The 22,112-nt window shown below is 34.8% G+C and overlaps 1 protein-coding gene across 1 annotated transcript; it reads left to right on the forward strand.

Moving 5' to 3' along the window:
* The first annotated feature begins 639 nt into the window (after window positions 1–639).
* On the forward strand, window positions 640–4,186 carry LOC114317344 (receptor-like protein kinase 7). Its single transcript, XM_028264055.2, has 2 exons — window positions 640–3,386; window positions 3,574–4,186. Exons 1-2 carry the CDS (start codon window positions 833–835, stop codon window positions 3,972–3,974), a joined length of 2,955 nt encoding a protein of 984 aa, XP_028119856.2. The 5' UTR covers window positions 640–832; the 3' UTR covers window positions 3,975–4,186.
* Window positions 4,187–22,112: the final 17,926 nt, after the last annotated feature.

Below are 22,112 nucleotides of genomic sequence, written 5' to 3' on the forward strand. Positions count from 1 at the left end.
ATTGCAAAAAAGTCAAAAAGTTATTCAAAAAGTTAAAAAATTAACACTATTCACCAAAAGTCAACAATTACGGCCGCACAACTCCCAATCATAATTTTTCCTTACAAATCAATTTTTACAATATTTTATTATACATTTTGCCATAAAAAGTCAAAAAATTAACCCAAACATCCATATTTTCTTCCTCAATTTTTTAGTCTAAAAAGACAAAAAATACACTTATTTAGGACACCTCAAACAACTCCTAACCCTTTTCTTACATAAGTCATATTACTAATTTTATTAATATTTTAAATTTTTTTTAGAGCATGTGGATTCATTTATTATACTCTACATGTAAAACTCACTGCATCAAAATATAATAATAATAATGAATTCAATTGTTTTTTAAATAATAAGTCTAAGCATTACAAAAATTGTTTAACGAGATTCGTTTTAAAGCTTTGTTAGTCGATTTTAAGTTGTTTCATTAATAGACTTAGAACAACATTTGGTGACCAATTTTGTAAATTAAAGGTTATTTTGAGAAATGATTATTTTAAGTAATTTTTTACTTTTTATTTTTTTATGAGAAGATATATAAAAAATAAAAAAATAATTAACTTTTAGATGATTCCAAAATATCCACAAAAACAAATCGGTGAAATTGGTCTGATTCAAACATCATTCCGTTCGAAAAAACAATGATGATGAAACCATTATTCATTCAATGCCGTTAAAACGCCGTTAGACAAATGCTCTCTTTTTTCTGAGGATAAAATCGTGTTCGCTCGTCTTCCCTCCATTCCCGCCTCCCTCAACCACTCCCCAAAATTCTCTCTCTTCCATCAACATGTCGCCGGCGAAAACTTTCCGGCGAAATCTTCACTTCCTCTCTCTACTCTCACTCATCTGCCTCGTCTCCGGCGCCATATCCGACGAGCTCCAAATACTCCTCACCATCAAAACCTCCCTCCAAAACCCCAACACCAACGTGTTCGATTCATGGAATTCAAACAATCTGCCATGCAATTTCACCGGAATCACCTGCAACCCAGATGGCTCAGTCAAAGCAATCGAACTATCGAATCAACGCCTCACCGGAATCGTTCCTTTTCATTCAATTTGCCAATTACAATCACTCCAAAAGCTCTCTCTTGGTGGAAACTCGTTAATCGGATCTCTCTCGGAGGACTTGGGGAAGTGTGTTCGGTTACAGTATTTGGACCTCGGCAAAAATTTGTTCTCGGGATCAATTCCAGACATGTCTTCTCTCAACAGACTAATGTATCTGGATATGAATGGCAGTGGATTTTCCGGCACTTTCCCATGGAATTCGCTTGCGAACATGTCGGGTCTTGTCGTATTGAGCCTCGGAGACAACCCGTTCGATCGGACTCCATTTCCAGATGTGGTGGTGGGGCTTACTCAATTGAGATGGCTTTACTTATCGAATTGTGGTATAGAAGGGCGAATTCCTCCGGGAATTGGAAATCTCACCGAGCTGATCAACCTAGAGCTTGCCCAGAATTCTCTCTCCGGCGAAATCCCAACGGAGGTTTCGAAGCTTTCGAAGCTATGGCAGCTGGAGTTCTACGCCAACAACTTGATTGGAAAAATCCCAGTTGGGTTCGGAAACCTCACGAGTCTCGAGAAGTTTGATGGTTCAAACAATACACTCCAGGGTGATCTTTCCGAGCTCAGGTCCTTGAATAATCTGGTGTCTCTGCAACTATACAAAAACGGGTTTTCCGGCGAAATACCGCCGGAGTTTGGTGAATTCAAGAAGCTTGTGAACTTGTCGCTTTATATGAACCAGCTCACCGGTCCTCTTCCTCGGAATCTCGGGTCGTGGGCCGAGTTCGATTCAATCGACGTTTCGGAGAATTTTCTGACTGGTCCAATACCGCCGGACATCTGCAAGATGGGGAAGATGAGGAAGCTTTTGATGATTCAGAACAAGCTCACCGGCGAAATTCCGGCGACGTACGCGAATTGTACGTCGTTGTTACGTTTTCGGGTGAGTAACAATTCGCTTAGTGGTGTTGTTCCGAGTGGAATTTGGGGACTACCCATCGTCGGATTCATCGATGTTGCCATTAATCGATTCGAAGGTCCGATTACGTCTGATATTGGAAATGCAAATTCTTTAGCCCAATTATTCGTCTATAATAATCAATTTTCCGGTGAATTACCGCCGGAGATTTCAAAATCCAATGCATTAACTGATATCAATCTTGGGTACAATCAATTTTCGGGCAACATTCCGGCGACAATTGGCGAACTCAAACAGCTGAACAGCCTTCGTTTAGAGAACAATATGTTTTCGGGTCCAATACCGGAGAGTATAGGCTCCTGTGTTGCTCTCAACCAAATAAACATGGCTCACAATTCACTTTCCGGCGAAATTCCAGCTTCAATCGGGCAATTACTGGGTCTGAACTCCTTAAATTTGTCGGAAAATGAGCTCTCTGGTCAAATTCCGGCGAATTTATCATCGCTGAGTCTAAACCTCATCGATCTCTCCTACAACCGATTAACCGGACCCATTCCACAGTCTCTCTATTACGGTGTTTTCGCTGGAAACAGTGGCCTCTGCAGTCAGAAAAACAAGAATTTCAAACGTTGTTCGTCAGATTCCGGCGATTCTCAGTACCTCCGAGTAACCATACTTGCCGTGGCAGCGGGCACAATTGTGTTGCTTCTATTAGTTCTATGTATTTCGTACTTTAAAAAGAGTAAAAAAAATGATCAAGACCGTTCTCTAAAGGAAGATTCATGGGATGTAAAGTCATTCCATATCTTGACATTCACCGAGGATGAGATTCTTGATTCGATCAAGCAAGAGAATCTAATTGGAAAAGGCGGGTCTGGGAATGTTTACAGAGTTTCACTTGCAAATGGCAAAGAATTGGCTGTCAAGCATATTTGGAATTCGGATTCCGGTGGCTGGAAAAAGTACCGGAGTACTAGTTCGATGCTCACCAAGCGTGCCGGAAAGTCCAAGGAGTTTGATGCTGAGGTGAAAATTTTGAGCGAAATTAGGCACATCAATGTGGTGAAATTGTATTGTAGCATTACAAGTGAGGACTCGAGCTTGCTGGTGTACGAGTACATGCCGAATGGGAGTTTGTGGGATCAATTGCATACTTGTAAGAAGACGGCGATGGATTGGGAAACTAGATATGAGATAGCGGTTGGGGCGGCGAAGGGGTTGGAGTACTTGCATCACGGGTGTGAGAGGCCGGTGATTCACCGTGATGTTAAGTCAAGTAACATTTTGCTGGATGAGTTTTTGAAGCCGAGGATTGCTGATTTTGGGCTAGCAAAGATTGTTCAGGGTCAGACCCATTCAAGCAAGGACTCAACTCATGTGATCGCCGGAACCCCAGGCTACATCGCTCCCGGTATGCCTGTTTTCGTGTTACTTTATGTGTCGTTTGATAATATTGTCAAATTCCTATTTCTGCACAAATTTTCGTTTCTAATTTTGAGAAAAATGAAAATGAAATAAAAAACAGAACTTAATTTATTTTCTTTCGATGTTTGGTATTTTGATCATATTGATTCTGATTTATGTTTTTAAATTTGCAGAATATGGATATACTTATAAGGTGAATGAGAAGTGTGATGTCTATAGCTTCGGAGTAGTTTTAATGGAGCTCGTGACAGGAAAAAGGCCGATCGAGCCAGAGTTCGGGGAGAACAAGGACATAGTGAATTGGGTATCCAACAAACTGAAGAGTAAAGAAATTGTGTTGAGCACAGTGGACTCCACCATCCCAGAAGCTTATAAGGAAGAGGCAATCAAGATACTCAAAATTGCCATTCATTGCACATCTAGGCTTCCAGCTTTGAGGCCTACAATGAGAAGTGTGGTTCAAATGCTAGAAGAAGCTGACCCTTGTAAACTAGTCAGCATCATTATTAGCAAAGATGGTGGTAGTAAGAAAGAGGAAGTGATGGATTACGATAAGGTTAAATCTTGTCAATAGATCAGATTCAGACTTATTCTAGTGTAATCTAAATTCAAACCGATTTGTAATCCAAGTAGCAAAATGGCCGAAAGTAGCTAGTTGGTGTTGGTTTAGCTTGGTTGATTCACCATGGCCGATTTGTAACATATATGAAGGATTTTGTTTGAAGCATCTTCTACCATATTAATTAGGGCCTTGTAATATAATGTTTGTCACTTGTGTGTGCATAATTTTGCTGTTTTTCCTTTGGATGAAGTAGTGGTTGTTTATCATTTAAGAAGGGGACCATTTGGATGAATATTTTTATGGACAATGAATTTTTGTACAGTATTTTCTGTTTGAATCAATGTTTCAACAACAAAAATAGAATGTGTTCCTAGTAGTGATATAAGTGGCTTAATTAGGTTGCACCATTTTCACAATTGCTTTGTCTTATAATTTGTTCCAAGGATTAAAATTGTAATAATCCGATCGTTAAAATGGTGCAACCTAATTGTAATAATCTGATTATAAACCAACTCTAGGCCAATGTTTAAATGACAATTTTTTTAAGGGGAACTTACTGATAAGTTCCATGTACCAAGTTCAAAACTCAGCTAATCCCAAAACAAAATACTTGCACCAATTAGTCCAATACATTTTTAATTGTTACAAAAAATCCTTTTTTTTTTTTTTTTTAAATTTACAGACACTGTTCACATCTTACTACCGTAGGACTGCCGTCAAACGGTCGCCGGAGACTCGTCGGAATGTTCAATATTGCCGGGAAGTCGCCGAAGTATCACCGAGAAGTCACCAGAGTTTCGCCGGAAGTTCACCGGAGTGTTAAGAACGTTAATGGAAGTCGCCGGAATGCTCAGAATGTTCACTGGACGTTAAGAACATCACTGGAGATTCACCGGAATGTCTAGAATATTGCCGGAAAAAAAGAAGAATAAATGGATAAATTATAGCAAAAAAAAAAAGCAAAATGTGCTAAATATTGATAAACTAAAAGGAAAAAAAAATGAAATGACAAAAAACAGCAACAATGGGGAAAACATATGTTATTTTTCAATTTTTGTAAGGTTCAAGCAAATAATCTCTAAATAGTGATCAAACTGAAAAGTAAGTTTTGAAACTGTAAAATGTTACAGTTTCAAAACAAAAATCTATTAAGCATTTATCCTTATTAATCAAACTGAAAAACATGTTATGAAACTGTAAAATTTTACAGTTTTATACCATGATTCATTCCAGCACCAAAAAAATTTGAAACTGCAAAATTTTACAGTTTTCACCGCCTGTAACTAAAACTCGAAAACTACTTGTTCAGAATTCGAAAATTTTCTCCATTAGAACAGAAAAACAGAAGTGTATAGCAGAGAGAAAAAAAAAAAAGAGATCGAAGAAGAAAGGCGCATGTAGAGAGAGGATTGTACTCCGACAACTATTTTTTATTTAGATCTATCTAAATCTGATGTAGATCTACTCAGATCTGATCTGAGTAGATCTACATCAGATCTAAGTACATCCACTTATCTTCTTCGTCGGAAATATATCATCTTCTTCGTTGGAAATATATTATCTTCGTCGTCGGTGAGAGTGAAGTCACGAGTTGATTTCGATGGTTGGCGGTTATCAGTGAACCCCGATCAATGGAGAAAGACATGATCACCAGTCGTCGTCCATGACAAAGACGATGAGAGAAAAATGCAGAAAAAAAAAAACGAGAGAGGAAGGGAAGCAAAAAACAGAGAGAGAGGAAAGGACTTTTGGGTGTACTCAAAAAGTTATGGGATTAAATGGTGTCCACATGTTTCACATGGGACCTGTGGGTAATTTTCCCCTTTTTTTAATCACAAACGGTGCAAAAATGGTCCAACTAGGCCCACACCGCTTAAAGCCTGGGCCTAGCATTTTGAAGCCCAATACAAACCTGGGTGGGTTCTATCAAAACAGCATAGTCGGGCTCACTACACAACATTTGGAAGACGGCTTGGGCTGGAGTTGGGTTTCACAATTACTTTTTTAATAAACTTTTTTGACTTTTTTTTTTTTGTTTTTTTAACTTCAGTGAATTCTTTTTTAAAATTTTTTAAAAATATGTTCATACTTAGACTACTTGAACTTGAAAATATATAAATAAATAAAAAAGAAAAGAAAATTATGCGAAAGACCACGCCCCAAAAAAAAAAGTAAAAAAAAAACTTTTTTTAACTCTTTTTTTTTGGTGATTTTTTTTTTCTCCGAAAAGAAATCTTCTAGACTAAACAGATTTGAAAACCAAATTTTTTTATACAAATTTAAATTTTTTCATGACAAAGTTTTACGGCTTTTTAAAAATTGTAATCAAACAGAATGCACAATAAGAGGCAGGGGCAAAACCCTAGAGGAGGGCATCACTTGAGATTTCATTTGGGAAGTTAGATTGACTTTTTAACTATTTTAATTCAGGCTACAAGGTTTGTTTGGGTTATTTTTTTGATTTTTTTAATTTTATTAAAAATATTATGATTTGAATGTAACATTTTATTTTATTAATTTTTAAATTTATTTTATCTTTTTATAACTAATTTAATCAAAAAAAAACTAAACTAACCCAACCCAATTGCCAAACCTCACCAAATCATAGGACCTTCAAAACCAACAATACACCAAAATTATTTATAATGAGCAGATGAGGACTTCTTAAAATAGGCTGAGGTCTCGTTTGTGAATAGATTTTTTTAGTATTCTTTTAATCTTTTAATTAAAATATGATATAAAAAAATTAATATATTTGAAATGATTTTTTGATTTTTTTAATGAAAATATATATAAAAAATAAAGAAAAAATAAAATTTTTAACTTCTTTATATAAGTGATTGATTTTTTAATTTTTAAATTTAAAAAATGATATTGTCAGACGAGGCGAGAATCTAGAACCTAGCTTTATCACCTAATAACTATAGTAGGAGGGGAATTATGAAAGGAAAAAGAGAAAAAAAAATTCATCTCTATTATTGGTTTTGTAATGGTACTTTCCGTTGTACCTAAAAAAACAGTAATGGCTTCACATTATTATAGCTTGGATGTTACTTGTTGCCCAATTCATAGGCTTCACATTGATAATTGATACCCAATGATGTACAAGCATTTGCCCTTATTTGCCAAGCCTTTTTTTTTTTTTTTGAATTTTTAGTTAAATTTTATTAAAAAAATAACATAAGTTAAAAAGTTAATAAGATAAAATATTATATTTAAATTAAAATCATTTTATTTTTTCATAAAAATTAAAAAAATTAAAATATCAAAAGCCAAAAAGCCAATCAACTTAAAAAAAATAAAAATAAAATAATAATAATAATCAATACAAAGTTAACAATATCACATTGTACTTTCAAAATATCTAAGTTTCCGTACAGTAATTGGTGAGGTTTTTGGCAGGCTCTGAATAGGTCTCCCGCGATGAGATCACCTTTAAGCTCCTTTCAAAGATTTTAAATGGAAGAAATTGAGGAAGAATTTTTTTATATAAAAAAATAAATAATAATAATAATAATAATAATAAAGTAGTTATTGAAGGTAGCCAATAACTTTAAGAGAAAATTATACACCAGAAGTATGTCAGAAAAAAATTACAAAAAGCTGATAAATATTAATAATTAAAATCATAAACATTTTCATTTTTATGTAATAATTGTTCAAATACTCCTTGACAGTAGTTTTCCTTGACTTTAAAGTGAAGGATTGAATAAGAATATATTTCATGTATTTTGGTAAGATCATATACAAGAAGAATCTTTTATGAAAGGTATTTAAAATCCATTAGTATAAAATTCTTAAATCCATTCTTTTCTTTCTTTTTTTTTCTTTTTTCTTTTTTCTCACCCAGGCAAAGATAACCAACTTTTGGTAATATCTTAATTTGAAAATATTACATTGACTTAAACATCAAATTATTAATATCAAATCCATTTATTTCAATTTTATAAAATTCAAAGAGAGCCTCAAATTTGTACCCCATAGTTATTTATTTGGGTTTGGCTTCGCTCAAGTCCGTAATCAGATGGAAGGGTACTGTTGGGCCTGTGATGGGCTATTACAAGTCCCGTTTCAATAATCTGAACCGTTAATGTGTAGAATCTGTTGAGTACTATATATTAATAAAAAATCACGTATATCGGATATCGATAGTTTTGTGATCAAATCAGTTTTGTATAAAAAAAATAGACGGTGATAAAATAAACAGTTGACAAAAATCTGATCCGATAAAATAGCTATCAATATTCGATCAACGTGATTTTTCTTAGATATATAGTATTTGGTGAGTTCTACACATTGAACGATTCGGATTATCTAAACGAGACCCGTGATGGGTCCCTATGGGCCTAATAACATTCTCTATTTCAAAGACCGGAAATGAGTCGATCCCTATTTATGTCTAGTTAAATTCATGATTGCTATTCAAATTGATTGGGCATGCCAGAATCATTAAAAGTATCCGCATAAGTCTCAACAAATTTTGAGTTAAATTATAACCCAGAATTTACTTTTGCTATTTTAGCTAGTCACTTTTTTAGTACACACTGCATCAAACTCTCGATTCTAACTCAATCTTATTAAAATATAATTTTCTTATTGTATTTTTTTATTAAATTGATGAGGTGCCACCCAAACAATTCTTAAAAAATAAAAAAAAATTGTCGTTGACCAGTTGACCGGTTAGGCTAATTTTGAATATTTTTCTTCTTCTACTACAAGCACTCATGGGACATCCGGGTGGGCATCCGAGACGATGTCCGGTAGGTGTAATATAATAAAAAATATATTAACCTATCTCAAAAAAATAATAAAATATTAAATAATTAATGAATGGTATCTCAACAAATTTGTTGAGGTACTGTAGCAAATTCAACAAAAAATTAATTTGGAAAAAATTTGTTGAGGCTGATAGAGGAGGAATTTTATAATTTACTAGCTATATTTTATCTTTTTGTTATTTTGCCTCAGCTAATGCAAATGCTCCCCCAGACTTCTTTCCAGATGTCCACCTGGATGTTCCGTGAGTACTTGTAGTAGAAGAAGAAAAATGTCTAAAATTAGCCTAATCGGCCGATCAACTGGTCAATGGTAATTTTTTTTATACATTTTTTAACAAATGCTTGGATGGCACCTCATCAATTTAATAAAAAGAGAAAGAATAAAAAACACAATAAAAAAATAATATTTTAATAAAATTAAGTTAAAATAGAGAATTTAATACAATAAATATTAAAAAAATGACTGACTAAAATATTTAAAATAAATTTTAAATTATAATTTAACTCAAAATTTGTTAAGACGATACGGATGCTCTTAGGCTAGTTGTTTTAACTCGCTACAACAGGCTAACTCACTACTACAGGCCCAAATCTATCAAATCATTTTGCCGTAGAAAAATGCTTGGGAGCACTAATTAGTGCTCCCACTAATTAGGTGGCAGTGGGTCCCGCCATGAATGATGTGATGTTTTGGTCTTGGAGTTGTAATTTTTTTTTTATTTTTTTTATTTTTTTAATGCATTAGTGCTATTAGTGATGATGTTTTTAGTGTGATGAATCATTGTTGTTTGCCGTATAATTTGCTTTTTTGGATAGGACAAAAATAATAACTTTACCCGCTTTGCATATCAATGTTGAAATTAAGGATGAAGTACTAATAGATTCTAATAATTATGTTTAATTTTTATAAAGTTTTAATAAAATTATCATTAAAAATAAGTTTTGGTGATATTTTTTTACATATTTCGTTAAAAATTAACAATTAATGACTTTTTTTTATTATGATTTTTATAAATTATCGTTAACATTTATAATTAGTAATATTTTTTGGTAACACAATTTTTAAACTGTTGTTGAAAGTTAAAATTTAGTAACATTTTTTTGTAGTGTTTTTTTTAAACTATTGCTAAAACTTATAATTAAGACATTTTTTGTGACAATTTTCAAAATATCGTTAAAAATTAACAATTAGTGATATTTTTTAATAGTATTTGATGAAAAACATTATTAATTATCATGGGACTTATTAGATAATAATTTTACCTATTAAAACTTACATGTAAGTCTCTCATTAATTAATATATAAAAGTATGATCATGTAAAAGATTGAGAAAAAAAAAAAAAAAAATTATTTTGTGACGGCTTACTGGTTCATTCATATTCACCCAAAAAAGACTTACTGGTTCATTGGGCCTGAACTTACGGACCTGCATCCGTTGCACCATTTTGCTGGACTGGACTCTTAGCATGGGCTTTGAAGAGTGTGCCCAATGTGGTATTAAAGGAGTTGAACTAAAAACCCTCAAAGCTGTTTATTTTATGATTATTTCATTTCAAGCTAAAACACAATCATTATTACTTAAACGTAAGGGGTGAGCTTCTGTCGAGCATTTGGGCTTATTGCATCCATTGCAAACTCATGAGTTCTTTGGGATGTCTTAGATAAGTACACTTTTTGATTTTATAGATTAAAAAATTAAAAAAAAAAAATATGATTGTCTTGAATAATTTTTTGACTTTGTGATAGAATAGGCTGTATGGTCGGAAGGCGTAAGGAGAAGCGTGTGCAGAGTATAGGGTAGCAGATGATTTCCTCATTTTTGGGCATTGAATTGGACGATGTTGTTCGGCCCATAGGGGCTACCACGGGTCCCGTTTTGCTAATCGGAACCGTTAGAAATCGTCGAGTACTATATACTTGTAAAAAGTCACATTTATTGGATATCAATAGCTATTTGATCGGATTAATTTTTTTTCAACCGTTAACTATAACACCATCTATTTTTTTATACAAAACTGATTTGATCATATAGTTAGCATTATCTGACCAACGTGATTTTTTATAGATATATTGTACGCAACGAGTTCTACACATTAAACGGTTCAGATTATCAAAACGGGACCTATGATGGCCCCCACGGGCCAAATAACACCGTCCTTAAGCTTACCTCCGCTTGTGCAATTTGTCCTTACCAAAGTCAGGTAAAGGCAACTTATGTCAGAGTGAGTTGTACCTTTTTTTGTATAAAAATTAATTTTTTATAATTTTTTTTAGTGAATAGTAACAACTTTTTAACTTTTTTAGTAATTTTTTGACTTTTCGTCTTATTTTTAAGATGCCAAACCATGCAACAATTTTAGGTGCTATTTGGTAACACTTACGTTTTCAGTTTTCTGTTTATATTTACAAAAATTTAAAAAACTCAAATAAAAACTTGTTTGGTAAAATTTTTGATTTGTAAAAAATCAGTGGTCTCAGTTTATAAATTTGGCCAAAAAATAAAAACACAAAAAATGTGCTTCCGTTTAGAGTTTTGAGTTTTTTTTTTTTTTTTACCACCTAACACTAGCCACCACCCGCCACCATTTTCCACCACCGTCTTCCGCCACCACCACCCACCGCCCACCCCCCACCACTCACCAGCCACCCGCCACCAGCCACCACCAGCCACCAGCCACCTGCCACCCACTCGCCACCACCACCCACCCTTCGCCGCTACCACCACCCACCTTCCATCCACCCGCCACCATCCGTCACTCGCCATTACCATCCACCGCTCGCCACCACCACCCGCCACCTACTTGCCGCCACCTACTTGCCACCACCACTTACCACCCACCTGCCACCACCACCACCCACCTGCCACCACTACCGACCACCCGCCACCACCACCACCACCCACTCGCTACCATGCACCACCCGCCACCGTCACCCACCCACCACCACTACCATCACCCACCACCCACCTGCCACCACCACCCACCACCACCACCCACTCGCTACCACCTACCACCAGCCACCGTCACCTACCACACCACCACCACCCATCTGCCACCACTACCGACCACCCACCACCACCACCCACTCGCTACCACCCACTACCCGCCACCGTCACCCACCCACCACCTGCCATCCGCCACCCACCTGCCACCACCACCCACTCGCTACCACCCGCCACCACCACCACCCACTCACTACCACCCGCCACCGTCATCCACCCACCTATCACCACTCGCCATCCGCCACCCACCTGCCACCACCACCACCACCACCACCATCCACTCGCTACCACCCGCCACCGTCACCCACCAACCTACCACCGCCACCCAACCGCCACCACCCACCGCCACCAGCTACCCACCACCTACTGTCACCACTTTCCACCACCGTCTTCCACCACCACTTACCATTTTTCACTCTTTTTTATATTTTTAAATTTTTTTAAACATTTTATCAATTACCAAACGCATTTGTAGTTTATGTTTTTCTAAAAATAAACAAAAATCAGTTTATAAAATTTTTGTAAATATAAACTGAAAACGTAAACGTTACCAAACACACCCTTAAGTGATTCAAACAATTTATTGTTAGAGCTCATCGAGAAGAATAAACATGTAAAAAAATCAAAATGATTAGGCTTCGGAAGCTAGATATTTGAATCACATTTATCTTGAAAAAATGATAGAAAATATAATTTTAAGAATAACCGTCTATTTTTTTAAAAGAAATATGATTTAAACACATAGTTATTAAAATCTAATCATTTTGATTTTTTATATGTTTATTGTTTTCAACGAATTCTAAAACGTGAACTTTTCGGATCATCGAGATTGGGTTCATAGTAGGCCCACTAAGATCAAATGCTCTCTCAAGTTAGATTTGCAAACCTTATAAAAATATCACTATCACATCACTTATACAAATTTTATGTACTATAAAAAAAACAGTGATAGTTTAATAGATAAAAAATTAAATTAACCCAGTTAACAAATTTGAAAATGTGATAAAGCTTCTAGTATTTACGTAATGAACAAATCTCAAATAATTTTGTAACAAATCAAACGCGCCGACTTAATGTAACTTAATTTATTTTTTTAGTTTGTGAAACAATAATGTTTGAGACCACTAATTAGAGCTACTACTAATGAAGTCACCCACTGCCACAGTGTGTGCTGTGCCTTTTTTTTTTTTTTTTTTTTTTTTCTTTTTCTACCTCACTAGTAATGGATTTAGAGCTTATTATTTAGAAGTCTAAATCATTACTGTTTGTGAAAATGGTAGAAACAATTTTCACTTCAAAACCGTAACTATTTCTTTAGGAATTCCGTAGTTAGGTTAATATTATTTTTTATTTCATTTATTTAATCTTTTATTCGTCTGCATAAAGGGAAATTGAACACATCCATGCCCAAAATGCCTTAATTACTGCACCACAATAATTTTGTCACACCACTCGAATTTAACATTTTTTAAAATTCATATATAATATTCTAATCAAATTTAATAAATTACAATTAAAATATGAAAATTAAATATAGCACACAATTAATATAGAAAGACTTTCAAAAGGGGAGATTGAAATCTCAACAAATAATAAGACACAGATTTGAGTTTATAATCTCTTAGTAAAGTATGTAATTGAATAAATGATATGTTTTAGAATGAATGAAAATTTTGAAATTTGGCTCTAATTGTCACTAATTGTCCACTTTACTTAATTAAAGTGGGCCCAACGTCTTATTTATTTTTTTTTTTTTTCAAGAAACATTAGACTCTAATTTTGTTGAATAATACTTTTATAATTGATTGAGATCATTAATAATGGTCCTGTTTGGTAGGACTTATTTTCAGCTTATTTTAGTTTTTAGCTTAATTTAAGCCATTTTGATGTGTTTGGTTCAGTTTAATAACACAGCTTATAGCTTTTTGTAAGTCAAAAATCAACTTATTCTTTGAGTGGGGGAGGAGAAGCTTAATTTTTAAGTTAAAAATCAACTTATGTTTACAGCTATAAGTTATAAGTTATTAGATTATAAATTATAATCACTTTCCCACAACTCTACCGAACGAGGCCAATATAGTAATCTAACACCACGGACTCTTTATACCCAACCTTTATTTTTTCTTCGTTAAAAGTGAAAGGGAGAAAGGTGATATATCCAACTAACTAATCTCTTACAAAAGCATCCCATGCGCCTAACTTTTTTCCTCTCATCTTAGTCATTCTTGATCCTGGGATTACAAGTTTGTGTCATCTCATAGTCATTAATTCAACTTTTTATTTATTTTAGTCTCATTTGTAAAGCAATGTTAGCTCAAAGCCTCCAAACTAATGTTAAGAAGGATGAGAAAGTAGCTTTTTTCAAAAGTATAATATTAAGCTCCAAATTAAAGTCTCATAATATTGTGTTTAGTTAATGGATTTAAGAGATTTAAAAAAAGAAAGGGAAAAAATTGTGTGAAATGTAAGTAAAATGTAATTATATTTCATTTACATGTCACCTATATTTTCTTTTTATCTTTTCAAATTCTTTTCCAAATTCATGAATCAAATACAACTTAAATACAATTCAAATAATAAAAAAAAAAAACTTAAATAATTTTTAATAGGATGGGAAAACGGCTGTCAACATCTCCCAGCACTATGCACAAAGGAAACTGGTGAGATGATTCTAAAGATTATCTTACTTATGTCCTTTGCTCTCACTTAGATTTTGTATTCAAGGAATTTATCAATAAAAAGTTAATGAGTGATGTAGATTTATTTATTTTTTATTTTTTATTTTTTATCATACATGAATTGAATTTGAATATTTTAAAAAATTCGTTCGCTTGGATGTGAGTTGATTTTTTAGGCTTTTAATTTTTTAACTATTTTAATTTGAGTTTAAAAAGTCTCGTTTGAGATAGGTTTTTTTGACTTTTTCAAATTTTGTGATAGAAAAAATAAAAGATTGTGATTTGGATGTGATATTTTGTTTTATTAACTTTTTAGTCTATTTCATCTTTTTTTGACCATTTTAACCAAAAAATCCAAAAAATTCATATGGCAAATGAAGGCTAAATAAGCTAATCTTTTTAAACTAAAAGTCAAAAATCTATTTGTCATCGGTTTAAAAAATTTGCTCAATTTTTTTACTCACAAAAAAATTACTTTTTAATCAACTTTTCAAGTACATTAACCTTTTTAATTTTAAAAAGTCAAAAAAAATTATTAAAAATATCCAAGCCAAAATCCATACGAAACAAAGACCTAAAGGAGGCACTTTCACTACAAGAAAGGGACTTTATAACACGGAAGCATTTGCGACGGCATCACTTACCATCGCAAAAAGTGATTTTTTACGACGACACCACTTGCTGTCACTAATAAATCGGTTTTTAGCAACGGCACCCCTTCCTGTCAGAAAAAAATAATTTTTTTGCAACGGTAACAACTATCATCGCAAATAATGCGCATTTTTTTCGACGGTAACCTATGCTGTCACAAATAAAGTTGTTTTTTGCAAAAACATGAACTGCAGTCGCAAATAAGCGAGTTTTTTGCGACGGTAATTGGTGCCGTCATAAAAAAAAAAAAAAAAAGGTAGAAAAAACGAGACTGTTTTGATGAGACGACATTGGAAGTATTAGCGACGGCATTTTGCCATCACAAAAAACTGAAGTTTTTGTAGTGTTTCACCCATTTTTTCATCTCTCTCTCTCTCTCTCTCTCTCTCTTTCATCTCTCTTCTCTTTCTCTTTTTCTCTCTCACTCATTACTCTTTGTCTTTCTGTCTGTGTCTTCCTCTCTCTCTCTCTCTCTCCCATATTGTGCTTGCGTTGCTCACTCTCTCCCTTTCCTCTTCTTGATTTAACTATCTCCCTCTCGATTTATCGATCTCTTTCTCTCTCTCTCTCTCTCTCTCTCTCTCTCTCTCTCTTCTTTCAATCGCTCATCTCTCATTTCTCTTAATCACTTGTCGAAAGAGAAAAAAGTCAAAAAATGAATGGGCCTTCTCTCTCTCTCTTTCTCTCACTCATTTCTCTTGTCTCTTTCTCTTTATCTCTCATCTCTTTCTCTTTCTCTCCCTTTCACTCATTACTCTTCTTTCTGGCTCTCTCATCTCTCTCTGCTCTCTCATCTCTCTCTGCTCTCTATCTCTCTTGCTCATCTTTCTTCTCCCTCTTTCTCTTTATGTCTCTTTCTATATTTCTTGTTTATCTATTTTTGTTGTATTTTTTTTTCTCTCTCTCTCTTTGTCTATCTCTCGCTCATCTTGTTTCTCTTTCTATGTCTCTCTCTCTCTCACTCACTCATTACTCTTCTCTCTGGCTCTCTCATATCTCTTCGCTCTTTATCTCTCTTGCTCATATTTCTTCTCTCTTCCATTCTCTCTATATCTCTTGTTCATCTCTTTTTGTCACCTCTCTCTCTCTCTATCTCTCGCTCTTCTTGTTTCTCTTTCTTTTTTTTTTCTTTCTCTCTGTCTCTCACTCATCTCTCTTCTCTCTCAATTATTTATTTCTCTCAATCACACTCATCTCTTTCTCTGAGCCCATTGTTGTTGAAAGAGGAAAAAGTCAAAAAATGAAATGGGCCTCTCTCTCTTTGCGTGTTTCTTTGTTTCTGTGTCTCTCGCTCATCTTTCTTCTCTCTCTCTTTCACTTATTTCTCTTCTCTATCTCTCTCATCTCTCTCTGTCTTTCTTGCTCATATTTCTTCTCTATCTCTCTATATCTCTTTCATTTATTTATTTATTTCTCTCTCTCTATATATATATATATATATATCTCTTTCGTTTATCTATTTCTCTCTCTTTCCCTCTCTCTCTCTCTCTCTCTCGCTGATCATCTTTTGTTTCTCTCTCTTCCTAGCTTTCATTGCGCAGCAAAATGGACATGGAGGTTTTTGGCCAAAAAATGAGTTCTTTTTTTTTTCCTACGATAACCTTCCTCCGTCGCAAATACAAGTTATCGGCAACGACAATACCCCCGTCGCAAATTAAAAAATTACTAAACAAGCCATGGATTCATTATTTAGGGCCTGTTTGGTAACCATTTCGTTTTCAATTTTCAGTTTATATTTACAAAAATTTACAAAACTGTCATAAAAACTTGTTTGATAATTTTTTTAGTTTATAAACGGTTGTCTCAGTTTATAAATTTGAGAAAAAATTGTAAACTCAAAAAATGAGTTTACATTGATTTTTAAACAGAAATTTAAAAATTTGACTAACAATTTTTTTTAATTAATTTTTTTTCAAATATATTTGTTTTCAATTAAACATTACCAAACGCTACCTTAAATTTTCACTTGTGACGGTTATACTTAACGTCACAAAAAAAAAAAAAACCCCAAAATCTGATTAGTGCTCGTTTTTCCCTCCCTCAACCAAAAATTCCCAAATCTCAAATCCCTAATCTTTTGAACCAAAAATCCTCATCTCTCTCTCTCTCTCTCTCTCTCTCTCTGTCGCAACTGTGAGCAGGGCAGACAATGGCATCGAGTGGCGGCGAGCAGCGGCAGACGACGGCGTCGAGAGACGGCAACGATAACGTGAGACGGCAACGAGCAGCGGCAGACGACGGCATCGAGTGACGACGAGCAGCGTGAGACTTATATTCATCATTAATCTTAATTATTAGTTATATCTGCTTCTTATACATGTATAGGCGAGGTCGTTAGAATTCGATTTCTTTGTGAGTTCGATTCATCGTCTCTCTCTCTCTCTATACTCTCTTTCTCTATATGTATAAATCAATCATATATACTTTTTGATTTGTCTGATTATTTTCTCCATAAATTGTTTTCTAATTTCTGATTATTTTCTTAACTGATCAGTAGTGTAAATTACACAAATCAAGATCTCTCATCTCTCATTCACCAGGTAACTAATTCGTACTTTTAGAGAGAAAAATGAGATAGCAATTTCTTATTTGATCGAACATTGGTTTGGAGGAAGCCGAAACCCTTAGATTTGTCCGAAATTGTTGTGTTTTGTTGCTTTGTTTTTGCATTGATTCACTAAACTGCATCCTCTCCTGACCGTATTTGCTTCGAAATGCCAATTTGTAATGTGACATCAGGGTTCACTTGGAATTTTTTGTTTTTATTTTGGATTTAGTATGGACCGAAGAATAGAAAAATGATCTCTTTTCCGTTTTAACTTCCCATGTTTCTTAGGGAGTGAACAGAGCTTAAATGATTCAATGATGCTATTTTCTCTTCCAAGTTCCAAATGCCATTTTGAGATGCGATTTGATATAATGCCAACATATCGGTTTAAAAAGATAAAGGTAACTTATTCAGTTATCTCATTATAACTCTACTTAAAGATGATACAGTAAGTTAAATCAAAATTGCTCTTCTCAGTATACGATGGTTATGCTTGACCTTTTTTTAACCAATACATTTATAAGTTTTGTTTAAGTTGCATACTTAAATCTAATCCATTGGTCAATACTACAATTGGTGAGTGTGATTTTGAAGCTTATTACCTATTTAAGATGCAAGGAATTGTATTATTTGTTGCAGAGACATACACTTCTAATGGTCAGTGTTTATATGCATCACACCCAACATGTTTCTGCCTCAATATTTTCAAATCTATTTTTCTCTCTACAGATCCTCTACAAACTATGCAATCATAAATTGCTGCATTTCACGCCAATGTTTGTGTTTAGTTTCTATTTTAAAACATGATCAATTATGTCAACAAAGGCATTAGCCATTGTTGTGATAAATAAATTCAAGATTATAGAGAAGAGTAAGGAGAATAAATGTCAGACCCTTATTTTCTGGATGCTTTTATGTTTTGCTATGCGTTTGAGATGATTTAACAGACCACTATTGTGTAGGTTATTAAAATTAAGGATATCATACGGCCACCAGAGAAAGATGTGTTCAATGATGTGTATATTGCATATGAACTTATGGATACTGATCTACATCAAATAATACGCTCTTCCTAGGAACTCACAGATGATCATTGTCAGGTAGCTTTTTCATATGATTTACTCTCTCGTACAAGGTGGTCACTATTGATTACTGAGACTTGTGAACTATGCTCGTAACTCTACAGTGTATTAAATTCAACACATTCAGATAAAGTAAATCACATAAAGTTAATATTATATATATAAACATGTACCATGTATCTGAAAACAGGGTGAGATCTAGTTTCAGATCCTTTATAAGCCTATCTGTCCAATAATTTCTCACTGAGTTTCACGAATCCATCAATTCTTGTGTTTGTGTAACTCAAATTAAAAGTGAGTTATGTCTAGCAAAATTGACCTGGAAGGCTAACCATGTAGGCTGTAGGTGAGGTCCAGCTTATTAAAATACATAACATGCAACATTAATGCGGTTTTAGTCATAATTGTTGAGCAAGTTGTTTACTACTCATGAAGTTTCTCTATGTAGGTGCTGTTGTTTAATTTTGTTATCTTGGATTTTGAGAATTAATTGCTTTAAGTTCTTTGTGTTTTTCTTTATGCATAATGGTGACTATCTGTTATACTTCGATATTTTGAACCTTCCAATTCCATTTGTTGATTGCAATTTTCCATTTTTATAGAAAAAAGAGGATGTTACAAACCATTGCCTAGCATGCACTTTCATATGCGCACACTGAAAGAAAGAAAACAATGCTGTACATGTACAGTGTCTTAAAAAGGTACATGCGCCAATTTATGGTTTATTGTATGAACCTGTGCTCTTTTCCTTAATAGAACAAATTGAAAAATTCACACTTTAAAAAGAAAGGAGCAAATTTTATACCCCAAAACCTGCTTAATATGAAAATCCACTTAGAAAGATCTGTTCTTCGATTCTTTTTTTCAAGTTTAAAATTGAAGTTTTTATGCGGGTATTATAAGAGTTTGACCTTAAAACCCTAAATCAAGTGCGACTTATATACTTGTAATTTGAAAATTCTGCTTCAAATAAAAATCCCACAAATAAAAATCAATTCATGATTTTCATAATTGTTCTCCAAAGAGTGTGGGTAATAAAGGAAAACTGGAAAAAAGAAAAAGAAAATGAAAATGGGTACTCAAAAGTGGAAAACAAAACAAACAGTGTGGTTAAAGGAGTTTCAATTTTGTGTATTGTAAATTTTATTGAACGTTAGTGCTCTTGGAAATTAAAGCATTTATGAAAATCCAAGTTGGCTTGATATATTAGTGCTCTTGGAAAGTTGTTTGTAACTTCTGTTTGGGTCTTTAGTCACTTTATTAGAGTTAAATTGGTAAATAAACTCAATAATACAAATATTGACACATAGTTTTAAATGTTAACTTCAAAGTATTTTAGAATGATTATGGTGAAGTGAAATAATGGATGTTATCATGTATATGTTTGCATATACACATCTCTACTGGTTTGAATTTTACCACACGAATTCATGTTGAAATTTTCTCGATTTTTGCTTTTTCTAAATTAATCAATGTCCAACATGTAATTTTCTAAATGGCAGTTTAGATTTCCTATTTAATCTTTACGACAAACTAGTTTCTTAAGAAACTTAGAATTTGAGGTGTTAACGCCTCAAAATCGCTAAATGGCGTCAGAGTAGCACGAAACTTGGCACATACGACCGCCTAGGCACGAGAGACTTGTGGGAGAAGACGGGACCCAAATCGGGTTCCCGGTTTGGAAGTTAAAACCAAATTTCACTCTAGACAAACTAGTTTCTTAAGAAACTTAGAATTCAAGGTGTTGACGCCCCAAAATCACCCAACGGCATCGGAGTAGCACGAAACTTGACACACACGACCACCTAGGCACGAGAGACTTGTGGGAGAAGACGAGACTCGAATCGGGTTCTCGGTTTGGGAGTTAGAGTCGAATTTCACTCTAGACAAACTAGTTTTTTAAGAAACTTAGAATTCGAGGTGTTCACGCCCCAAAATCACCAAACGGCGTCAGAGTAGCATGAAACTTGCCACACACAACCGCCTAGGCACGAGAGACTTGTGGGAGAAGACAAGACTAGAATCGAGATCCTGGTTTGGGAGTTAGAGCCGGATTCCACTCTAGACAAACTAGTTTATTAAGAAACTTAGAATTCGAGGTGTTAACGCCCCAAAATCACCAAACGACGTCGGGGTAGCACGAAACTTGACACACACGACCACCTAGGCACAAGAGACTTGTGGGAGACGACGGGACTAGAATCGGGTTTCCGGTTTGGGAGTTAGAGCCGGATTCACTCTAGACACACTAGTTTCTTAAGAAACTTAGAATTCGAGTTGTTAACGCCCCAAAATCACCAAACGGCGTCGGAGTAGCACGAAAATTTCCTCACACAACCGCCTAGGCACGAGAGACTTGTGAGAGAAGACGGGACTCGAATCGGGTTTCCGGTTTGGGAGTTAGAGTTGGATTTCACTTTAGACCAGCTAGTTTCTTAAGAAATTTAGAATTCGAGGTGTTAATATCCCAAAATCACCAAATGGCATCGGAGTAATACAAAATTGGCACACACGACCGCCTAGGCACGATAGACTTGTAGGAGAAGACGAGACTCGAATCGGGTTCCCGGTTTGGGAGTTAGAGTCGGATTTCACTTTAGACAAACTAGTTTCTTAAGAAACTTAGAATTCGAATTGTTAACGCCCCAAAATCACCAAACGGCGTCGAAGTAGCATGAAACTTGGCACACATGACCACCTAGGCACGAGAGACTTGTGGGAGAAGACAGAACTAGAATTGAGTTTTCAGTTTGGGAGTTAGAGCCGGATTTCACTCTACACACACTAGTTTCTTAAGAAACTTAGAATTCAAGGTGTTCACGCTCCAAAATCACCAAACGGCATCGGAGTAGCACGAAGCTTGGCACACACAACCGCCTAGGCATGAGAGACTTGTGGGAGAAGACGGGACTCGAATCGGGTTCTTGATTTGGGAGTTAGCTGAATTTCACTCTAGACAAACTAATTTCTTAAGAAACTTAGAATTCGAGGTGTTAATGCCCCAAAATCACCAAACGGTGTCGGAGTAACACGAAACTTGGGACACACAATAGCCTAGTCACGAGAGACTTGTGGGAGAAGACGGGACTTGAATCGGGTTCCCAGTTTGGGAATTAAAGTTAGATTTCACTCTAGACAAATTAATTTCTTAAGAAACTTAGAATTTGAGGTGTTCACGCTCCAAAATCACCAAACGGCGTCAGAGTAGCACGAAAATTGGCACACACGACCGCCTAGGCACAAAAGACTTGTGAAAGAAGACGGGACTCGAATCGGGTTCCCGGTTTGAGAGTTAGAGTCGGATTTCACTCTAGACAAACGAGTTTCTTAAGAAACTTAGAATTCAAGGTGTTCACGCCCTAAAATCACGAAACGGCGTCGGAGTAGCATGAAGCTTGACACACTCGACCG

Source organism: Camellia sinensis, chromosome 3, assembly GCF_055761805.1.
Source record: "Camellia sinensis isolate YWXY chromosome 3, ASM5576180v1, whole genome shotgun sequence".
Taxonomy (NCBI): domain Eukaryota; kingdom Viridiplantae; phylum Streptophyta; class Magnoliopsida; order Ericales; family Theaceae; genus Camellia; species Camellia sinensis.

Coding starts and splice junctions, on each gene's coding strand:
- LOC114317344 (XM_028264055.2), top strand. CDS start 833: ATGTCGCCGGCGAAAACTTTCCGGCGAAATCTTCACTTCCTCTCTCTA. Junction 3,387..3,573: donor CCCAGGCTACATCGCTCCCG/GTATGCCTGTTT, acceptor TTAAATTTGCAG/AATATGGATATACTTATAAG.